We start from the raw sequence: 23,586 nt of genomic DNA, 5'->3' as shown, positions 1-23,586 counted from the left end.
ACACACACACACATTACTATTAAATTAACATGGAGAAAAGAAAGAACTAGTAGAAAAAAGGGGGGGAAACTAAAGGTTTTGTAAGGCTATACACACACACACACAACAGCTACCATGCATTAACAGCACAAAGTAATGATGTCAGTCAGGGGTGAGAGAGGGAGGAGAAAGGGAGAGAACATATACAAATGATCATAACTAAACAAAAGAGCAATAAAATCATATATTGATGAGCAAAAAACAAACAAACAAGAGAGCAATAAATAATATATACGTATATGTGTGTGTATATATACACCAAAAAAACTGGGGGAAATCTGGGGATGCAGTAAGGAAAGGGCAGGACTTAGTAATGGAAAAATATGATATTTTATATGATAAACAAGTTGGGAATATCTGATATATCTGTATATGTGTTATACACAATCTTCAACTCCATGTGTTGCATCGTCTTTCATCTTTAGCTCTTCACAGATCCCAAACCTCAACTAACTCATGTACTAAAACAATATTTAAAGAAATTAGAAAGAAAGAAAAAAACTCGTCTTTTTAATACCCTCTTTACTAAATCCAGTGCATTTCGCGAAGCAAACAAAAAAGGGTGAAAATGCAACCTTTCACTGTGATTTTCTTTTTAATGGATCATAGATCCAAATCAAAGGACAAGGAAGATTTTCCTTTCTTTGAATATTCAGCTTGCATTCCGGAGAATGGGGTATTATTGTTATCATCGTTGGACAGTCTTGATTGGAGAGAAGAAGAAGAAGGGAAATTATAAGAATCGTGAGCCGAGGAAGATTCGTCTTTTGTAGGAGTAGGGCACTCCACCATGTTCACCCCAAAGAGCCTTAGCCTTCTAGCCGCTGTTGTTTTGCCCTGAACAACTGGTATTGAATCGATCACCATTGGCTCTCTTCCGCCTTCTTGCACTGCCCCAATTTGATGATGATTATATGATCCATATGATGACCTTAGATGGTACTGCGCTACATTGCCATAATTAATTGCCTGATGCTGCCGCTGTTGCTGTTGCAGTAGCTGTTGTTGCTGCTGCTGATGGTGATGATTATAAGGATATATGCTGTAATTCAACCGATGTAAAGGCTCGTAGCTTTGTGGCATCGAGTAGATTCCACCCCACCGGACCGACTGAGGGAAGTTGAACTGATTCTGTAGCTGAAAATGTGCAAACGTTGCCGGATCAGGCACATTAGGGCTGCACCTCCAATCAATGTACAACCGGTCTTTCTCTGAGTCCCCGACACCCCGTTGGAACGACACGATATCACCCGCATCGAGCTTCTTTTCCTTGACGAAACGGCTCCACCCTTTGGTCATCACATAACTCTGGCTGCTATTCCAGTACGAGTACCGGAACCGCCACGACTTGCCATTCCGGTCCTCGAAATTCAACAACAGCCCTTTCTCGCTTGACGAAGAGTCGAGAGGGAAGTACTTCTCGGCGTGCTGCTTCGGTATAACAAGGCGGTTCAGCTTGCCTACATCGCTGGGTGTGACGACTTTATCGAACATATATTCTTTCTCAATAGATCTACTTGCAGTATTCGATTCTTCAATACTACTGCTCCCCAGTGACAACTCCATCACCTCTATTAAGATTTCCTGTCCAAAATCCACAGCAAAAATCTTCAAAAGAATCCAAGTTGCTGGGAATTTCTCTTAAGATTTCCTCATCTTCACTGATCTTGATAATTTGAATACTTTTACACAAAGTTCATACTAATAACCTACCTCCACCACCAAAATTTACTTTTAAGTATAGATTGATGAGAAAACAGAAGCAAAGTGGAAGCAGACGAAATAAAACTAAAAACAAGACCTGGGTTTGCGAATACTGGTTTTCTGGGTAGCTATGACTTTGTTTGTTCTAGATCTTTGAGGTGCGAATGAAGCAAAAGAAACTACAAAAACGGACTGGGGGTTGGTTCCTTCTTCTTTGATCCGGAAAAAGAAAACCCTAAAGAAGACAAATTATAGCCATGGGAGAATCAACAGGGAGGAGTGTTTCTCGTGGTTGACCTAAGCATTGGGCTTAGAGAGAAAGCAGAAAATGAAAGAGAAAGTGGAGGAATTAGGCTTCTTTTTGTGCCAATATAATCACGTTGAATAATCATGAAGCATAATACAACGTGATTATAAAATAACCTTACCCGTAATTTAACAAATTCAAGATTTAAGCATGAAAAACATGGCTTATACACATTTCCCGAAACAATATCTGCAAAATCTATAATTAAATTAATAATTTTAATTAGTTAATAGGAAATCTCATACATTTGCGGATCTGTTAAGGTTTGATAAGTACGTGTCATGAAATTTGATTTTTATTAAGTAATTATTTATTTTATTGATTATGTCCGAATGTAATGTTATTTGTGCATGTTTTATATAAAATTTTATGTAATTAATATAAGTATATCTTTAAAAATATTTTTAGATTCGCTATATTAATCGAGAATTAAGGTAAATATTTCAAAAGGTAGGGGAATTGTCCTTTTCATGGAATTATTTCCATTACTCTCTACTTGTTTAACTCTCAAAATCCAACTTAAGATAAAAAGCCCAGCAACGTAATTTCGCATTCAAGATGCTTCACCATAAATTGTATTTACTTTTAACTTCACCCAGCATTTCTTTAGTTAGGTTTCGATAAGTTTTGACTTCTGGACATTCATGGTGAGCTGGTCCTGCAAAAAGGACAAAAAATTACGTGTCCTCATGTTTATATAAATATATTAAATATTAATTTCATAAGATTATGTAACATGTATTTAGTTTAAGTTTATAAATTTTAATGTAATAGGTAAACGTTTCTCTTTTGCATGCTAAATTGATAGTTTTTTAACGGTCCCTGTCTCCGATTAAGATGACATGTGAATTAAAGGACTTGAATTGAAAATAATAAACAATAATAATAATAATAAGATTTGGATGATATTGGAACTTGCTAAGATGGCTACTTTGTGTGATTAATGTTAAATTAAACTTTGGTGAAAGCTATTAATACATGGAGTATAGATAGATATTAACTATTAAAGTACGTACCTTCTTAAGCCAAAATGATAGATCAAGTGGTTGACTTAGCTAATATATCAAACTTTACAATTTTTGTTGTTGAAATTATCAATTCATAACAGGTTTAATTAATATATGTTTTTGAATTTCACAGCAATAATTTATTAAATGGTAATACCAACTTTTTAATTATCTAGACATCTATACATTGAACAAATCCTATTAAAAATAAGGGTTAAATACATGATTGATCACTTATGTGTATTTTTTGTCTACTTTTTCTCATTGATTTAAAACAAAACATAATATATGGTCACTTTAATTTTTATTTAATTAAGATATGATTACTTTCATTTTTATTTGATCAAGATGTAGTCACCACGGGTTAATCGCCGTTAACAGTTAACATATTAGGTGACGTGATATTTTGTTATAATCACACATTTGATCCCTGTTATTTACATATTATCTCAATTTAGTCATACTTTTAAGAAATTAAAATAAATTTAATCCTCCAATCGAATGATAATATTAAGGCCTCGTTTGGTGTGGCTTTCTATACGCACTTTTAGTTAAAAAGTCTGTTTTGACCGCAAAATTAATGCCAAACAGGTAACAAATAAAAAAATTACGGTCGAAACAGTGGTTTCAAACCAACCGCAAAAGCTAGAATTTGTAGCTTTTTCATTTTTCAATTTTGCGTTTGGAAGCAAATTATAATTTTACTCTTATAATGCATGAACTCCACTCAATTATTTATTTACATTTTATTTTAATAATTTAATATTAACATCCTTCAAAAATAAATTATTACTTAATAATTTAATTTAATTACTTAAAAGTAAACAAAATTCATTGTGTATTTATTAAAAATCACTTTAGTTTGTAAACATTAATGTATTTTTTTGTAATATTTTTTTGTCAAAATAAATATATAAATTATTATTTCGTAATAATTTTATAAACATGTGTTAAACAATATTGATAATATATTTTTATTAATAAAATATTGCACTTATAAAAATATTATTAATGAGTTATCTTAAAATATTTTTTATATTTTATTATAGTTTAAGTTGATATATTTTATATATCAAGTAAGTGTAAATATAATTTAAATTTTATATTTTTAATTTATAACATAATATCTATAATGGACATTTTATCTTTTCAAACTCAATTTTTAACAACAATCTCAAACAATTAAATTTTAAACAACACTTTTAAAAGTTCTTTTCTACCGCACTTTTAAAAAGTTACTTTTCAAAAGCCCGGTCAAATTAGCCCTAAATTAAAATAAAACTAGTCCTCTAACCGAATGGTGTCATGTGGCACGACATGTGGTACCAATGGCACGTGTTATCATTTGATTGGAGGATTACATTTATTTTAATTTATTAAAATTGAGACTAAATTGAGAGAATATGTAAATAACATGGATCAAATATATAATTATACTAAAATATTTTACGAAAATTAACTTGTGGTGGCCATATCTTAATTAAATAAAAAAGAAAGTGATCATATATCATGTTTTTTAATCAGTGAAGAAAAGTGGACAAAACACAAACACAAACAATCAATCACATAGTTAAAACTAAAAGTAATGTAAATCACACTGTATACTATTGAATTTTAGGTGGTGTATTGTTTATATTATTAAATTTTCAATTGCTTTAATTATATTACTAAACTTTCATTTTGACTTCAATTATATAAGTAGGTCCTTAAAATTTAGAGAGTGAGATGTCATAGACAAAACGACATCATTTTGGTGTGACCATTGATGCCGAAAACGATGTTGTTTTAAACATTAAACTTTAGGGTATATCAATTTTACCATTAAACTTTTAAATAGTTCAATTTAGGCACTGCACTTTTTCAATCACCACTAGAAGTGAATTGTCATCTACAACCAATCGTGTTTCGTTGTACGATCAACATCAAAATGTTCATATTTCACTTTTCTTTCTTCTCCTATAATTGATTTTTCATGAAACCACACAAAATTGATGAAATTAAACATTTTTTTTTATCATTTTAATGTGTTTGAGAACTTTCTCAGATTTTAGGGGTTTAGGGTGTTTGTTCAAAAATATGAATGGTGAGAAGTATTATTTTGAGAAAACAAGCAATATACCTTAAAATTAGTTTCACCGAGTGATCATAGGAGGAGATAGGAGTATTAGCATGTCGAATATTGAGATGGATTTTCATTGATTTTAAGTGGATTTCATAGAAAATTAATATAATGAGAAAAAAGATGAATGAAAATTGAACATTTTAATATTGATCTTGTCACGAGTGGAGACTGACAAAGGGCAATGATTGGCTACCAATGGCAGCCGAGAAAATTCAATATTTAAAATTGAATCTTTTAAAGTTTTGACAACACAACATCTATGTGCCTTCAACATCACATTAATAAACTTGTGGGTAGTTATAGTACAGATTATTCGGTCCCCCTGTCTGGTAATTGAGGACCTTTAGGAACCGGCGATCTATAAGAGTCTCTCCTCTTCACGAAACTAGCTAAAGGTTTGAGACGTAGTTGGAAACGAGGGTCAAATTACTTGAATTCAGTCTTAATATAGTTTTATTTAATTTTATAACATTATTTTTTTTAAAATAGATTCAAGATAAATCATATAAATTTTGTGAAGGAGAGAATCGAGTTAGAAGAGATTGAATTTAGGATAAAAAATCTTTGTGTGACTTGACTTGATTTGAGATAATTACTGTAGTTCTCTTATAGATATTTAAGAATAATTACTTTAAAGCCTTTATCTTTATATATTTTATATTATATTTATATCATCGAGAATAAAAAAATAAAATCGTGTTAGGTTGGAGACGGATTTTTACACAAAACTCAATAAATTTGAGACGATGAAAAACAATTAAATATAGAAAGACTGAAATCAAGTGAAAACTTTTAAATATCAACTCATTTTAACTAATTTTATATCTATTCCTTATTATAAGATACTTTCTGATTTTTTTAATAATCTAAGATGATTATAGAGTAGTGTATGTTCGATGCACTTATGCGCACTTATTGATATACCTCTATTCTAACCGCATGATGAAACGTGTAAAAAATGATGATAAGTTGTTTTGTTTATTCATCCAAATAAATAGGTTCACCTACTACAACGCAATATACTACCAAAACAGAAGCAAACTATTGGTAACATTTCTGGTATAAGAACAGAAGGTTGCACTGGCGGAACTTAGAAGGATCAATAGGACCATCACCCCCCATAAAAATATTAAAAAATTGAGAAATTTTAAGCTAAGACAATAATAAAATTATACAAACTGATCTGAATAATAAAATTATTCTTTGTTAGGCTCTTTAATCTTTAAATGTTTTTCTTCACATGTAATCACCATGCGAACGTGGTCTAGTTAGATCTTCCACCCTTATCTGTTGGGCATAAATCTCCATCAAAACCATGATTTAGTTGGCAAATCATAGTTAAAAAGCAGCTTAAACAATTCAAACTATGAATGACCCAAATAATTGGATTAAAATTAAACGTATCACAATTTTGTGTTATTTGTGATGAAACTGGACACAGGATAAGAGATTTCATATGTCCTGGATTTTGTTTTCGCATGAAAAAACGCCAACATGATGAGGTTGACACGTTGAGAAGAAGTCCAGAATTTGAAATTGTTTATAGTTTTTTGTTTAGAGAAATGAAGAATTGATTTGCTGTATTTGTGTAAGTTTAAAGGCAGGCTGCCCCCGGTTTTTGACTTGGGAATTTGCATGCCAGTTTTTCACTGTTGCAATCAGTCACTTAGCCTTACTTTTCTGGACCATTTTTGGCAGCAATCAATTTTAGATATTTATAATTTCAATATTTATAGGTAATAAACTACCCTATAATTAAATACATATAAAATACATATATTGGCCTACAAATATCTCAAAGGCAAGTCCATCATGACCATGAGGATGCCTAGTAGGTTTATTTCCGAATCAATACAAATCATTTAGAAGATATCTTATTGATAAAAGAAAGTATAGTTATTTTTTAAAAGTTTCAAATTCGAGCAATTAAATATATGTAGTATGTGAGATACAAAGTTTTCAATACGTTTAGAGAGGATTTTTAATGAGGTTTTATGGGGTGGTGTACCTTGTATCTTTATTAATACAAAATATTCATCTTACAAAAAAAATATATATGTAATATGTGTTGTAAATAATTAAGAAAAATTCTGGACAAATGATTTTTATTTTTCATGATTTTGTCGATATTTTTACGTTTGGTCTTGATGTTTCGTGTATTATTTTACGTTTATTTTCTCTAGACATTATGATAACTTTGGTCAGTTTAGACAATAGTGTAATTTTTCTACAAACACATATTAATGTGTTTTACTTTCTTTTAGTAATAAAATAAAATATTTATAAATATTATTTTTGAATATATACTACCTAATCATTTAGACTATTAAAAAAACAGATAAAGATAAAATATTAGTGTTAAGTTCCCTCAATTTAACACTTGACCTAATTACTTGTTTATATATGCATGTATTTCATTTCTGATGATAGTACACTTTGTTTTATAGGAAATTTGTATTTTATGTTTGCAAAAAAATCAAACTGGGGACTGTGGGTATAGATTGAGGCACATGATGATAGAGGAAGCAGGCAATCTAAAGGAAGATATATATCCACGAGTAAGGAAACTGCAAAAGCAAACACAGCGAAGTACTCCAGTTGCCAGCTGCCTCAAAAAGATGCCAAAACAGTGCACTGAATTCATATGATTTCCCTTAACACTTAGCATATGAACACCGATACACCATCTCTTATATATAAATGTATAATTAGGGTTATAGAGAAACAGGTGGTAAGTAACGCTTACCGAGAACTTACGAGGAAATCTCATGAGTTACATCAAAGCCGATAAGCAGAGAAGAAAGGGGGATGTGATTCTTTCACTACTTAACTTAGCCTGCACTTATTAAAGCTAAAGCATTAGCCAGCCTATTTTTTAAAAATAAACCTAAAATGGGGGGACCTCTCTCTTTCATTCTCTTTCATCATTTATTCAGATGAAAGGTCCTCATGCTTCATGAGCCACCATCTTCTTTTGTTTCTTTACAGTCAATAAAAATTAATGTTAATCAGTGTTGTAAGTACTACCACTACTTTATTTTTTATTACTGTCTGGTAAAATTTTATTTAGAGTTGCAACTGTTGGGTTACAGCTTATATATGTATTATAGACACAGGGGGTTAGGACCACTCTCCTCCCCCTAGGGTGCCCCCCGCAAACCATATGGTCCAGTTGGCCGTTATCTTATTGCATTATACTTTTGCTCTTAAGCTGCTGTTGCTACTGCATAAGGAAAAGCATCAAATGGATTGGTCTCCATCAACTAGATCTATCCCATTCCATTGAGGATTTTGACGATTTCTGCAACACCTGTCATCCCCCAGACTCTAGGGGAAACTAAAGTAAGCTATAAGATTCATTTACTATACACAAAATTTCATATAAGGCTAGCTTCTACAGTTTTAAAGATTAATTGTTTTAATGTGTTGTTTTCTTTCTCTTGCATGAACTTCACACTAGTACTATTTCTTTCTCTTATATGAACTTCACACTAGTACTATAGAGCAGTAGTGTAATGGCCCACCCCAGCTGCCTTCTGAAAACCGTTGAGTCTGCCTGTTTCGTCTCTTTCCTTTTTAATTTTTCTCACCAGATGCTTGGCCTCTCTTCATAAACAGCCACTGTTACAGATAATATGCTATCTCTTCATGCTTCAATTGTTTCATGGACCTTAGTTTTCTTGAAAACTGGAAGCAAAGATCTTTGATCAACTGGGATTTTCTTTCTTTTGTATATTTAGTGTATAACATCATTTCCAATGTATAGTTCAGTCAATGTTTTCTAAGAAAACCAACTATTCAACTTAGATGCATGCATATAAATTGCCTGTGTATATGCTATTTTTTTTCTGGGTAAAGCTATTTGTCTACGTCTTAGGGCAGTTAATCACTTCACATGCTATCGTGTTTCTTCTTTTTTCCTTTAGTTGCCTTAATTGTTGACCACAAGAAGTTTGGTTTCTATTTTTATGTCACTGGTTCGTGCCTACATATCTTGTGCTCAATAAAGCTTCGAGCCACCCAAGCTGCCCTCGTTTATCTCTTACACCTGACTCTTTTTTTTTTCCATTGAATTTTTATAATCCGAAACCCTTCTGGGAAATCAGTTACATATGGGAGGTAATTGGGGGTTTTCTTCTTCTTCTTTAGGTCTTGTATCTCTAATGTTGGTAATCGCATAAGCTCCAATTATACAGTGAACTGGATCCAAACCCTAAAATAAGACAAAACTCTTTCAATGTTATAAAACTTAAGCTTGAAACTTTAATTCATAAAATGTCATTTTTATACTTAATTGAGAAATAAATACCAAAATCATATTCTTTTACTTAAAGGTTTAAAGTTTTTTTTATCAATATAGGTGTTTAATTTTTAAAATTATTATTATAAGGATAATTTTATTATGGCTGTTTAAAAAATCAATTCAAAATTAATTAATCAATCAATGTTTCACATATGGTTTAATTTTCATTTTTCTTAATTTTTTTAAAAAATAAAATTTATATTTTCTTTTAAAAAAACTAAAGTTTCCTATTAAAAAAACACTCAAAATTCATAAAGTCTTAATTCTCAAATTTCTAAACCCCTAATTCATACTTAAGTTTAGAGATTTATGGGATTTGGATGACAATAAGAGATGGTTAGTAATGGGATACCTATGGGTGGATGGGCGTTCGATAACGATAATAACAACCGATGATGATAATGGGCTTTAAGATTAGGGAATTGGATATGTAGATTTAGAGATTTAGGGTTTATAACAATTTAATAATTTGAGTTTAGGGATTTAGGGGTTTGGACAATAATAAGGGGATGATCGACAGTGAGAATCCAACAACAGATGAATGGGTGCTCGACGAAATCGATGATTGTCGATGGCGTAATAGACTTTGAGATTAAAAATACACTGGACGACAATAAGAGAGATTGGTGACAGTGGTGGTCGATGGCGATAATAGACTTTGGAATGAAGGATTTTGGCATTGGAATCTATGATTTAGGGTTTAAGGAAGTTTAAGGAATTAAAATTTTGAATTTAGAGATTAAGACAATAATAAGGGAAATAATGAACGGTGGTGATTTGACGCTAAGGAAATGACCGTTCGCTAGTGATAAAACTTTGGGTTTTAGAGTTTTTTATTTTATAAAATTTAGATTTTTTAAACAATAATAATTTAAATTTTCTTTAACTAAAATTTTTAAAATTTTATAAATGGTACATTTGTCAAGTTTTGAGTTATCGACAAAAAAATTTAAACACAGAATTGACATTAAAATAGTAACTTTAAAAACATCATGCATTTATTTTAATCACATAAAAATTTTAAATATTAATTTTTTTTATAAAGGCGGTATGAAAACATACACATTTTTTGAAAGAGGGTACTTTGTATTAACAATGTGTGCTAGGAGATTTTTCTCTGAATTTAGGATCTATGGCTCCTAAAAGATTGTTTATGTTATAATGCGTGTCGGGTTGATGATCGAGGAAGTCATGGTGTTTTGCAGTGATCAGCAGTTTTTGACGATTATGTTTCCAGCCTCTGTTTTTGGATTGCACCTTAGTTACTCTGTTCACCTGATTTTTGTTTTTGATGGCGTTTATATTTCTATTTCATCCTGCTATTTGGTATGTATGGGTTTTTGTGTGAGTTCCGTTGTGGGTTGGGGGTATGTAATGTTTGTGGTACTGTGGCATCCTTGTATTAGTTCTCTTCCACCTCTTGAAAACATACACATTGAGAGATACTAGTGCCTCATTGAAAATCTTCTAAACCTAGTCGGGGAAAAGAGTATAGTTGGTACCTCTAAAAGAAACAAGAAATCGATAACAAGCAACTAATCAACAAGGAATAACATCAGAAGTACCAACTCATCATCCAGCCGACAAGTCCTTTTAGAGAAAGGATTGAACTCAAGGGGAGGAAGAATCCAATACTGGATGAAACGATCAGCAGTATAATTTGATCATTAATTTTCTAATTAAACTAGTTTTTTATCTTTTAATTCAATAAATATCGAATTTATACGTTATATTAAGTTGTACGGCCCAAACCCATTTACACATCCCTATCCAGCTTCCTTGATGAATCATCAATATCCAATTCAACCATGAAAGAAAATAATCAATATTTGGTTACTTAGCAACTAATTAGTAAAAGAAGAAAACACTGAAACAAGCAAGTCCGTGCAATTATGGAAGAGGAACAATAATTTTGGGTTTTGAATGATGACTGGTTGTATGCATCTACATGCATGCTTGGCCTAGTTAGCATAGATTTAATGCAAAGTTAAAGTTGAGAAGCATAATGTCAGAAGATAACGGTGGTCCAAATTCAACGTGCCACTGCTTAATATATCTGTCGAACCCCAACAAAAAGATTATATTTTAGTTCTATTCCAATTCTACGCCGAATAAAACCAAATAGAATCTCACGTGATGATTTTGTTGGAAAAATAGACTGTTACAAAATGAGGCTTTAGTACTGAATAAAAAATATTAAATAAAATATATAAACAAAGAACCAATTAATTTTGTCGTAATATTAATCATTGCCTTAGAAGCGAATTCGAGCCGATATGTGTAATCGCTACAATGGACAAATGACCCCTAGATGTTAGCACAGCTCTCCAAATTTCGTACACCCGAAAGATGGACTGGACTTGGTGGAATTGCACTTCTCTCAAAACTCAAAGCGAGACTCCAAATAGGTTTATAAAACCATGGAGAGTGTTTCTAAAGCAAACCATTGCTTAGAGATATTTCTCTTGAAGTGTCATATGAAATGAAAAAATAAACATTCATTTATAGGGTCGACACATGGGTAAAATGGTAAAAGATCCAATAACAATTACAAATAATTAATTGTCATAAACATTATTCTAATGACCATAAACTATATTAAGTATTTTGTAACAACTATAAATGGTAAAATGAATTCTGATAAATAATATTCTTCCAGGAGGATCTTGTCTAAAAGAAACACATATGAATCGAGTTGGTAGCTAATATGAAATTCTTTGTATTACCAACATTCCCCCACTAATACAAAAGACTTCTTTTGTAAAAACGAGTGTCGAAACGATTTTTTCAGTTGGAAAAACACGTCATTTTTAATTATTCTATTTACGATTGAATTTTTAATTAAAACAATACTATTTTAGAAAACCTCTCGTTTCGAGAATTTGGGATTTCATTCACGATAAAAATACAGGTTCGAAGAGTCGCCACCAATCTTTGATTAGAGTGTGATTGGACACCCAAAAACGTTTTGTCATTTTAAATAAAAATTAATTTTAGTTAAAACAACAATTTTAGGTTTGCGTTACTAGAAAATGAGTTCGGGAGTCGGTTACGCGTGGGGAAGGATTAGCACCCCCACAACGCCCTAAATTGGTACCTCGTCGATTAATTATTGTCTTTGTAATGAAATTTATAAATTCGAGCTTAATTTGGTTTATGATCCCCGACAAAACAACAACATACGAACTTTATTATATTCAAAAGCTCCAAAATTGATCAAGTTAAAATTACCCAACCTTTAGAAAGATAAAGAATATTCGATTATTTACAAATATCGAGACGAGATCTTAGATAAGTTCTAACTATCTTTTCTCGATAAATTTAAATAGCCGAATATTTCTTTTTCTTCCGTTCCCGGATTTTAAAAGTGATAAATCAATTTCTTAGGTGTCACTGATGGGATACACTTCTAATTTAAAATCGTCAAAAACGGATATCTAATCAGTTAAGACAACCCACTTTAAACAATTTTAAATTAAAAGGATATTACCCTTAATCAAATTATGTAATAATTTTGAGTTATGCTCATGAGGCTATCATGCAAATTATGCAAAAGGATGCTAGAGAAAAAAAAACTGTCTAAACAAACATGCAAATAAACAATCATAAAAACCCAAAAACCTATCACATTATGAAATTAATTACTTAATATAACTAAATGCAAAAGAACCTAGGATTACATGTCTTCCGAGGGAATTAGTAAATTTTCTATATTTTAAAGTCTCTACCTATCATATTCACGTTTACATGTAACAAAGGCTTTTTATTTTTAAATTTATTAACATTTGGAATAAAGTTTATCTCATTGAAATACTACTTAAATTAAAGTGCACTTACATCATACATGAATATGTACAATAAAACTCATTAAAATAAAATAAAAACTTTCTGCAAATTACTCAATCTTAAATTTTAACATTGTCATCAAGGATGAAAATAGCAAAACACTAAAATGTTAACCAAAATATACATAGATTAATACATTATTCAAGTTTTCCTAAGGACTAAATTATTAAATATAAAAAAATCACGACCTAAATACGAAGATAAACAAAATGAAAAAATAACATAACTGAGGACTAAAGAGAAATGCTTACAATAGTAAAATCAAATTAAAGACTTGGAACTTTGATTTAGTGACTAAAATTAAATGCGAGCAAAAAAAATATAAGAAATATAAAAATACAAACTTCGACCTAGGGACTAGAATGAAACATGAAAAAAAATTAAAGTGAAATGTCTAAACAACAGATTTGAGTACATTACTAATTAAGGATGAAATCAAATGTGCGACAAATATGAGAACCAAAATGAAAAATAAAAGATTCTAATGGAGGACTAAAATATACTAAGCTAAATATACTAGACCTCGTACACTAATAACCCCTAAAAAGACGGTGACTTACAGATAATTAATCCTAAAATTTCTAATATATATTCTAATAATAAACTAAACCTAATTCTAAAACCACACTACACCAGCCGCATCATCATCTTCGTGCTTCTTCCCCTGTATCTCTTCTTTCCCTTTGAAACTTATTAAATTTAAATAAACCCAGATGTAAACTAAACTATCTTTTAAAACACCTAGAAAACTACATGCATTCATGTTCTCAAAGGAACCAAGCCAGTAGGTTTAAGGTTTCAATTTCAATCTAACAAAATCCATGGTCATCGAAGGAAAGAGGTAAACTTATTATAGACACTCTTTTATTTACCTCGGTTTAGCTTTTGAATAGCGTTGGCTTTAATTTCTTGCGATTTCTTTTGATCGAACGACCCAATGATGACTCCCGATGTTTCTCCTTTCAACAATGTTAGTTAGTCCCTCCGTTCAGGTAATGGATCGAACCCTCTTACTTGTAATGTATTGTTCTTTCTTGACAAAACACGAAAATGTTTTTTTTAAGATGATTAAATGCTACTGAAATTTAGTTTTGTATTTTCTTCGTTTTCTTCTTCAAAAACAGAAAAGGAAAAGATACTTTTCATTCGAAAATGGGATCAGAAACCCCTAGTACATTGTTTTCGAAAAAAAATTAAAATCCCCGAGTCCAAGCCCCCAGTGTTTACAATTTGTTTTTCTGTTCTTCAATGCCTCCCCCCTTTCTGCTCGTATAATTGCCCCCATATTTATGGTTGCTTTGAATTCACCATTTTCCTTTGTCGTTGCACGTTGATTTTCTTCATTTTGGTGAGACTTTGATTGGAGCAGGTTAAGTGAAATCCCGAAATTTTCGGGATTAAATTGCTTTCTTTTTCTTTTGACTTTGGTTGCTGCTTGAACGTTCAGTGGATGATTACAGGTTCCACGTGAGATGAATATGGCATGATTGGCGGTAGCTCATACGCATGGATAAGAGCAGCAATGAAGCACACATGCATCTCTGGTGGCTAGCGGGTCGATTCTGGATTCGGGTCTTGTAATTTGAGTTTGTAAATTGGGTATCTGGGAATTGGGCTTCTGTTGGGGCTTTTTAATTGGGCCTGCAAATAGTTGTAATAAATATTAATAATAATAATAATAATAATAATAATCTATAATATAATAATAATAATAATTATTATTATAATATAATATTTATATCCCGGACAAAAATGGGTGTCTACAGTTGCCCCTCTTTGCTTATTCTTGTGTTAACAAGAATAGGGCAAAGATAAGAAAACAACGCGTTTTTGTCCAAATTCATCTTCGCTTTGAAACTTGATAAGGGATTTGTCCCATTCCTCCTTCAAGGTAAGTGAGACTTGAAAAATCTTTTGCAAACGGGTTCGCTCTCTTTTTCTTCAGGGAGTATAGAACTCGAACAATCTTCTTTTTACGGGTTCGCTCTCTATTTCTTCAGGGAGTAGAACTCGAACGATAATCTTCCTACGAGACTGCCCAATTTTCTTCAGGGACTAGAACTCGAACAATAATCTTCCTACGGGTCTGTCCAATTTTCTTCAGGGACTAGAACTCGAACAATAATCTTCCTACGAGACTGCCCAATTTTCTTCAGGGACTAGAACTCGAACAATAATCTTCCTACGAGACTGTCCAATTTTCTTCAGGGACTAGAACTCGAAAAATAATCTTCCTACGGGTCTGCCCAATTTTCTTCAAGGACTAGAACTCGAACAATAATCTTCCTACGGGTCTGCCCAATTTTCTTCAGGGACTAGAACTCGAACAATAATCTTCCTACGAGACTGCCCAATTTTCTTCAGGGACTAGAACTCGAACAATAATCTTCTTACGGGTCTGCCCAATTTTCTTCAGGGACTAGAACTCGAACAATAATCTCCAACGATCGCGTCTGCCCCCTATTTCTTCAGAGAGTATAAGACTCGAACAATCTTCAACAATTGCGTCTGCCCCCTATTTATTCAGAGAGTATAAGACTCGAACAATCTTCAACGATCGCGTCTGCCCCCTATTTCTTCAGAGAGTATAAGATCCACAATCTTCATCAATCGCGTCTGCCCCCTATTTCTTCAGAGAGTATAAGACTCGAATAATCTTCAACGATCGCGTCTGCCCCCTATTTCTTCAGAGAGTATAAGACTCGAACAATCTTCTTTTGTTTCACTACTTTTTGTGAAGGCTTTAGTTTGATTTGTTTCAAAGGTCGAACCTGAAAATCAAACATTATCAATCATTAATGTATGTTTGAAAATATTATACTCGAACATTCTGAGTTCGAGAAAATTTCTGAAAATTCATCTTCATCGCGAAAACTCGTCAGAAAGCCCTTAGATACATGGATCTATTCTGGCTCAATTGTTGTCATCATTCTTTTTAGGAGTTCAAAACTAGTCATCATCATCTTGATGCTTCAATATATTCAATCTTCCACTATCATTGGGAAACCTGTAAACATTTAAGTCACCATGCAATGTCATGATCCTATTCATGCCTAAAATGTATGCGATTACGCAATTCAACACATTTTTCCTTCGAAGGAACATCATCTTCTTTGATTCTGATGAACCTCGATTTCGTCTTGGGCACCGACATTTGACCAGTTCACCCCAGTTAACAATCTCAATGTCATATCTCTCGGCTTGACGGGACTTTGACTTCTTTCATTCTTGAAACCCGCCAGTACCCATGACCATCCTGATGAATGATAATCTCTTTGGGTCATATATTAATGGTTGGAATTTTCTATGAATCCCATGATTTCTGCTTCCCGTAGCCATACAAACATACATGCTAAAACCAACGTTAGCTTCAGAATACCTTCCTTTTCAACATCTTTTGCATAACAATACAAAATGATCTAATGTACCACAAGCTAAGCTATATGTTTTAACTTTTTCAAAATCAAATGCTTGTAAAAGGGGAATTGGAAAGGAAAAATATCTCTTTATTTATAAATGCAAAGAATTTTTAGCAACTATATGGCAAACTTTTAACTGGAAAAAGAACAAAAGGATAGGCATATTCAAATATCAATAACACAAATGCTTTTGAACTGGCACACCGTTAGAATGACCCGAGCATAGCTTCTGTCAAAAGGAATTCCAAAATTGTGATGACACCTAAGAGTGCAAAGCTACTTCTGAACCCTAAAATCTCCCATTATTGAATGCCGTAAACCAGTATTGAATCTCATGTGCATTCAATTTCTCCTCTGGTTGCTTTCATAGAGACTCGTTAATCTTTAGTCTCAATCCTGATCACCAACTATCATTGTCACTACTCATGTCATGAGCTCTTTCCACTTCCAAAAATAATTCAGAACCTCCACCATGCACGAATTCTGAATTTAACTCAAGCCGCCCTCTGCGGGTTTTCAACTTGATCTCATTTGGTTTCAAAATGCCCTTTTCGAGTTTGCATCTTGAACCCCCCTTTTATTTTTTTGTTTTTTTCTTCTTCTTTTTTATTTTTTCCATTTTTTCTATTTTTCTATTTCATTTTTTCATTTTTTTTTATTTTTTTCATTTTTCATTTTTTTTATCTTTAAGCAAAACCCCTCTTAGTTGCGTCGGATTTCACTGGATAAGGTAATTCGGACTCATCCATCTCAATCAAGACTAGAGCTCCCCAAAAAAAGGCTTTCTTGACAACATAGGATATTTCCCACTTGGGCATTCAATTCCCTCGGAAATATTTTGGAACGAGCAATATCCTCCTGAGCATCAGATCCCCTTCATGGACTTCTCGAGGGAGAACTTTCTTACCATGTGCTCGTATCATCCGCTTCTGGTATATCTGACCATGACAAATAGCTTTCAATCTATTTTCTTCAATTAAATTCAGTTGGTCATATCTGGCCTGTACCCATTCTGCCTCTTTTAGCTTCACATCTGACAAGATCCGAAGTGAAGGAAATTCACCTCAATAGGTAGGACAATTTTCATCCCATAAACCAAAGAAAACAGTTGCCCCAGTTAACGTCTGCACAGAAGTCCGATAGACAAACAGAGCAAATGACAACTTCTCGTGCCAATCTTTATAAGTTTTAGTCATCTTCTCAATAAGCCTCTTAATGTTCTCATTAGCTGTCTCTACTGCCTCAATCATCTCCGGGCGATAAGTAGGGGAATTATGATGCTCTCTTTTGAATTGCTCATAGACAGACTTCATCATCTTGACGTTTAAATTCTATGCATTGTCAGAAGTAATCCTCTCCGGTAAGCCATATCTACAGATGATTTTCTTCTTCAAGAACTTATATACCGTTGACTGGGTAACACTCCCATAGGAAGCTGCGTTTACCCACTTGGTGAGGTAATCAATTGCTACCAGAATAAAGCGATGATCATTTGACGCTTTCGGCAAAATAACATCCATGCCCCCACTTAGAAAATGGCCACGGGGCTGTCATCACATGCAACTAATGAGGAGGGGTGTGCATTCTATCTCCGTAATTCCATTAGCATGGGTGCCATATACTCCTTCATGTACTTCAAGAACGGTCTTGGCATCTTCAATGTCCACACACTTTAATAGGACTTGATTTAAGTTTTTCTCGTATAGGGTCTCCTCATTGGGCACATATCCCGCTGTCATTCTTGGTCGCCTACTTGGGATAACTTTGATACCTTATATATTGCAAGATACCCTAGTACCAAGGCCTTCTATCTTCTTCTTTTTCTTCTTCTTCTTCAATACTAAAGCAGTGGGGTGAACACTCATAAGCTTTTATCTCAATAGGCATCATATTTGCATGCTCGTTCATCTTAAAGGCTGCTGCCAGAGGAGCCAATGCATCTGCCACTTGATTTTCTTCTCTGGGGAGGTAATTGAAAGTCACTTCTTCAAATTCTTCAATAAGTTCCAAGACTAATTTACGATATTCCACCAGTTTGGGATCTTTTGTTTCCCATTCTCTTCTGAGTTGGTAGATTACGAGAGCTGAATCACCATATACCTTGGGCATTTTCACCTTGAGTTCAATAGCAGCTCTAAGACCCATGACACAAGCTTCATACTCGGCCATATTGTTTGTACAATCAAAATTGAGCCGACTGGTAAAATGATAATGCTCTTCATCTGGTGAGACCAAGATTGCCCCAATTTCATGCCCCAAGGCATTTGAAGCGCCATCAAAGTTCATCTTCCAGTATTTCCTAGTGGATGCAATTGTTTCTTCCATCGAGATAGCCATTAAATCATCATCTGGGAAATCAAAATTCAACGGTTCATATTGTTCGGAAGCCCTACATACAATGAATTCTGCTATGGCACTCCCTTTAACCGTTTTCTGGTTTACAAACTGGATATCAAATTCAGGCAAAAGGATTTGCCAACGGGCTAATCTTCCATACAATGCAGGTGCCCCCATTAGTGACAAACGTCGTTTTCTTCATATCTTCAAAGTGCATTTTAATTTGATTGTAGCTAGGGAGACCACCCACAAATGAGAATAAAGAATTTCCAGCGGTATCATCCATTAAAGTGTCTTTATGTGGCAAAGGAAAATTATCCTTTGGACTCGCTCTGCTGAGATCTTTGTCGTTGATACACATTCGAACTTTCTCATCCCTCCTTGGCACTGGGACAATATTCGCCACCAACTCAGGATATTTGGCCACTGCGAGAAAACTGACATCAAATTGTTTCTTCACTTCTTTAATTTTGAGCATCATCTCAAGTCTCATTCTTCTCAGTTTCTGTTGTACGGGCTTACTATTAGGCATTATCGGCAGTTTATAGACAACCAGTCTTGTATCCAAACCTGGCATATCTTCGTATGACCAAGCAAATACATCTTTAAATTCTTGAAGCAACTCCATCAAGCTATGTCTTCCTTCTAGAAGACAGGGTGGTACCAATCTTTACTTCTTTCTTTCCTCATTTGTACCCAGATTCAAGATCTCTGTAAGCTCTTCGTGAGGTAGAATTTGTTTATCTTCCTGTTCCACCATCTTTAGTAATTCCAAAGGTAGTTCACATCCCTCATTGTCATCACAACCTTTGACTTCCCCTTGACATATGGGCATCTCGAAATCAATCTCCAGGTCAGAATCATTAGCATTTGTATCATTGATATCTGAGTTCCTGAAAGAATACCGGAAGAGAATATACATACATATATATATATGGGAGAATCTTTTCCCATATAAGTAAGTAGAAAGAAATATATACATTATACAACCAAAAATGAAATGCATGGGAGAATGTTTGCCATTTTGGACCAACGGAATGCATCCTTTATTAAAAGCAAGTAAAAACACACAGCTTAACCCTTTACATCAGATCACCTATTGCCCCAGGGTATGGACAATAGGAAAAAGTTATAGCGCGCTCCTCTGCAAAAGATTTATAAACTACAGGCAGCTTCTCCACAGTCCGATTGTTCAATACAAAACTCATCCTTTTCCTTCAGCGATTGCGTTAATTCCAGTTCCTGCATGGTTTGGCAATGGATTTTGGGATATACTTGGTTGTCCACTGTCACCAAAATTGATAACATTCCTCCTTCTCAAAGCTTGGACGACCCTTTTGAATGCAGTGTAATTTTCAATAGAATGTCCGGGATTCCCACCATGGTAATCACACTTAACATTAGCATCGTACCATTTTGGATAAGGAGGTTGTATGGGTACCACATGATAAGGAGAGACTAGATGTCGATCGTATAAATCACGAAATAACTCCTTATAAGTCATAGGAATTGGATCAAATTGAGGCCTCCCTCTCCTCGGTCCCTTGCCCCTTGTCTATTGTCATTTTGAGGTGGTGCTACCGTTCCCTGAGATTGGGACATTGTGATGTTATTGGAATAGTACTGGCTCACGTTGGTGACTTCATTTCCTTTTCCCTCTTTAGTGGCTTGTTGCTGGACTCTCCTCCCTCGAGCTTCCCGCTTTTAATTGCCATTTCGATCATTTCTCCTGTCGTAACTATATCAGAAAAACTTCGGGAAGGATTACCGATAAGGTGAGAGAGAAAAGGAGCCTTCAAAGTACTAATGAAAAGCATATTCGTTTCCTCCTCTTCTAATGGTGGGTGCACTTGCACTGCTACCTCCCTCCATCTCTGAGCATATTGTCTGAAACTTTCACTGTGCTTCTTCTTCATTCCTTGCAACACCAATCTGTTAGGCCTGACATCTTTCACATGTTCATACTGGTCGAGAAAGGATTTAGCAAGGTTTTTCCATGACCTAATATCAGCTCTTTTTAGTTGGTTATACCATCGTAAAGCTGAGCCTGTCAAGCTTTCTTGGAAACAGTGGATCAAAAGCTGATCGTCCCCTATGTACCCAGTCATTTTTCTGCAGAACATTGTAATATGGGCAGAAGGGCATCTAGTACCGTCGAATTTCTCGAAGTCGGGAGTTTTGAATTTTGGAGGCATGACCAAATCAGGAACTAAACTAAACTCTTTAGCGTCCAATCGATACATACTGGTTCTTTCCTTCATAATCTGGACTTCACTTGCTAATTGTTCGAATTGTTCCCGAAATTGTTTGTTTTCATTCTTTTTGGCCTCTTCATCAAGGTCCGAGACTTGGTGACATGGACTTTCTTCGGGGTACGAACTAGGTTCCGGTTGAAGATTCACAGCAACGCCAACGGGATTGATGTGCACTTTGGTAGGGACAGACATTCCTTGGACATTTTGAGACTGTACTGGGGTAAACCCTGGAGGATAAAGTGGTTCTCCAGTTATTTGCTCAGGGGCCTTTCCATGTTCTGGGTTTCTCCCTTCCGACAAACTTGCCAACTTAGACAGCATATCTTCTTGAGCCTTAAGCATGTCCTCTTGCATTTTCCTTAGATCATCTTGCAACTGCAGTTGAATTTTTTCAATTTGAACAATCCTATCTTCCATGGGTCTCTCCCTTGTATTATAGTGATGCTTGGACTTTCCCAATATTTCTCTGCCACAGTTCCTTCACGAGTTACTCTCATGTTTTCATGATTGATGCATGTAAAAATGCTTAAATTAAAGCAATGCGAATGCAAATGAGGATGCCAAATGCAAATGCAAAAGGTGTTAATCCCAACAGTGACCGCTATAGAACAACCTTCATTTAGACAACAAGATTTATTTACACCATGTAATCAAAATACAATTGTGATTCTTCATTTACTTGAACCGTACTCTTCATAGAATCTAGCATTGCATCTCCAAAATGGTCGGCGTATTTTATCACATTAGATGAATCGGTTGTCCTTGGATTGAATCTTGGGATCTACATCTCCACTTTCAATGGAAAGTGCTCTTTACGTCTTTGTGAAGGGTCTTCTCGTCTTTGGCATTACTGCATCTATCTCCTGAGGGAACATCTTCAGGATGTCTTTCTTTGTGGATCGGTCTTCAATCAGGTTCAAATTTCTTCATTCATCAGATATCCTTCTTCATAAATCATCTGAACGCCTCCGGATCTTCGATTTTGATTACATGGTTAAGAATTTCTTGCCTCATTATGACCAGCCTTCTTATTAGTCAATCACTTGCGAATTAACACCTTTGGATGACATGAATATGCAAATGCAATAAATTAAAAATAAAATAGACATAAAACCAAAATGGGTTAGTACACATAATATAAACAACAAAATAATGAGTATCGTAACAAATAAAACCTACCCTCACATGCTGACTACCCAATCATGCTTAGTAAATCCTACCCGACATGATATCTACCTCCATGCTTTTGTTATTTGCAAATAATCCTAACCGTATGATATCTAATTCGCATGCTTGTTCGAGAAAATAAACCTAACCGCATGATTTCTAGTTCGCATGCATTTATTCACAAAAACGAAAATAAATGACCCAAAAAGCTTTTCCTTGTGTACACTCCTCACGGGATTCTTAAGGTTCGGGTTAGGCTCGACCTAAGTTCAGGCTCTATGTTTACTATATGCTGGGTTCGGTTCTAAAGTAATAGGTTCTCGAATTGTCCTTGTCGGTGCCCCCTTGGGCTGTCGAACCCTCAATCCTGGCCCATCACAGGCTTTAAGGATCGAGTTCAATTTCGAGGGAACACACCTCCTTATGTCCATGCGGAGGTGAATACCATCACGAGGACCATAAGGCGTGAGCTCCAAGAGTGATCCACTATCCCATGCGGAGGTGAAAACCACACGAGGGAGTAGTCTCTCACTCCTACTTAAATAGGACGGAGCGGGGTTTTAGCTCATGTTATGCAAATGCAATTGTGCAGTGTGTGAGGAAAAGCGAAAATAAAACAACAAATAATCACAAAGCACTCAAAAAAATCAATCCTCTTTAAACACAAAATTAATCTGAAACCATTAGCAAACAGATCAGTACAACTATTATTGGTTAATCAAATTCCGAACAACAACATTAAATCAAATAGGGATCAAAAATCAAATTAGAACGAATTTATAACTTTCAATTGCAAAGATAATCAATTAATCAACTATAGGCCTGACTCTCTAAAAACTTCCCCAGCAGAGTCGCCAAGCTGTCGAAACGATTTTTTCAGTTGGAAAAACACGTCATTTTTAATTATTCTATTTACGATTGAATTTTTAATTAAAACAATACTATTTTAGAAAACCTCTCGTTTCGAGAATTTGGGATTTCATTCACGATAAAAATACAGGTTCGAAGAGTCGCCACCAATCTTTGATTAGAGTGTGATTGGACACCCAAAAACGTTTTGTCATTTTAAATAAAAATTAA

At 34.1% G+C, this 23,586-nt stretch overlaps 1 protein-coding gene across 2 annotated transcripts; it reads right to left on the bottom strand.

Moving 5' to 3' along the window:
* Nucleotides 1–350: 350 nt before the first annotated feature.
* On the bottom strand, nt 351–2,075 carry LOC120120212 (B3 domain-containing transcription factor NGA1-like). 2 transcript variants are annotated; one of them, XM_039139892.1, is made up of 2 exons: nt 1,641–2,075; nt 351–1,610 (listed from the first exon to the last, which is right to left on the bottom strand). In XM_039139892.1, the coding sequence occupies exon 2, from the start codon at nt 1,603–1,605 to the stop codon at nt 643–645; it is 963 nt and encodes a 320-aa protein (XP_038995823.1). In that variant the 5' UTR covers nt 1,606–1,610; nt 1,641–2,075; the 3' UTR covers nt 351–642. The 2 variants fall into 2 exon arrangements, with proteins under 2 accessions (XP_038995823.1, XP_038995822.1); XM_039139891.1 differs by having other exon boundaries at nt 351–1,613; nt 1,644–2,074.
* Nucleotides 2,076–23,586: the final 21,511 nt, after the last annotated feature.

This window comes from Hibiscus syriacus, unplaced genomic scaffold (genome assembly GCF_006381635.1).
Source record: "Hibiscus syriacus cultivar Baekdansim isolate YM2019G1 unplaced genomic scaffold, ASM638163v2 tig00110333_pilon, whole genome shotgun sequence".
NCBI classification, from domain to species: domain Eukaryota; kingdom Viridiplantae; phylum Streptophyta; class Magnoliopsida; order Malvales; family Malvaceae; genus Hibiscus; species Hibiscus syriacus.
The sequence above is the reverse complement of the archived record's forward strand: the minus strand, read 5'-3'. Positions and strand labels throughout refer to the sequence as shown.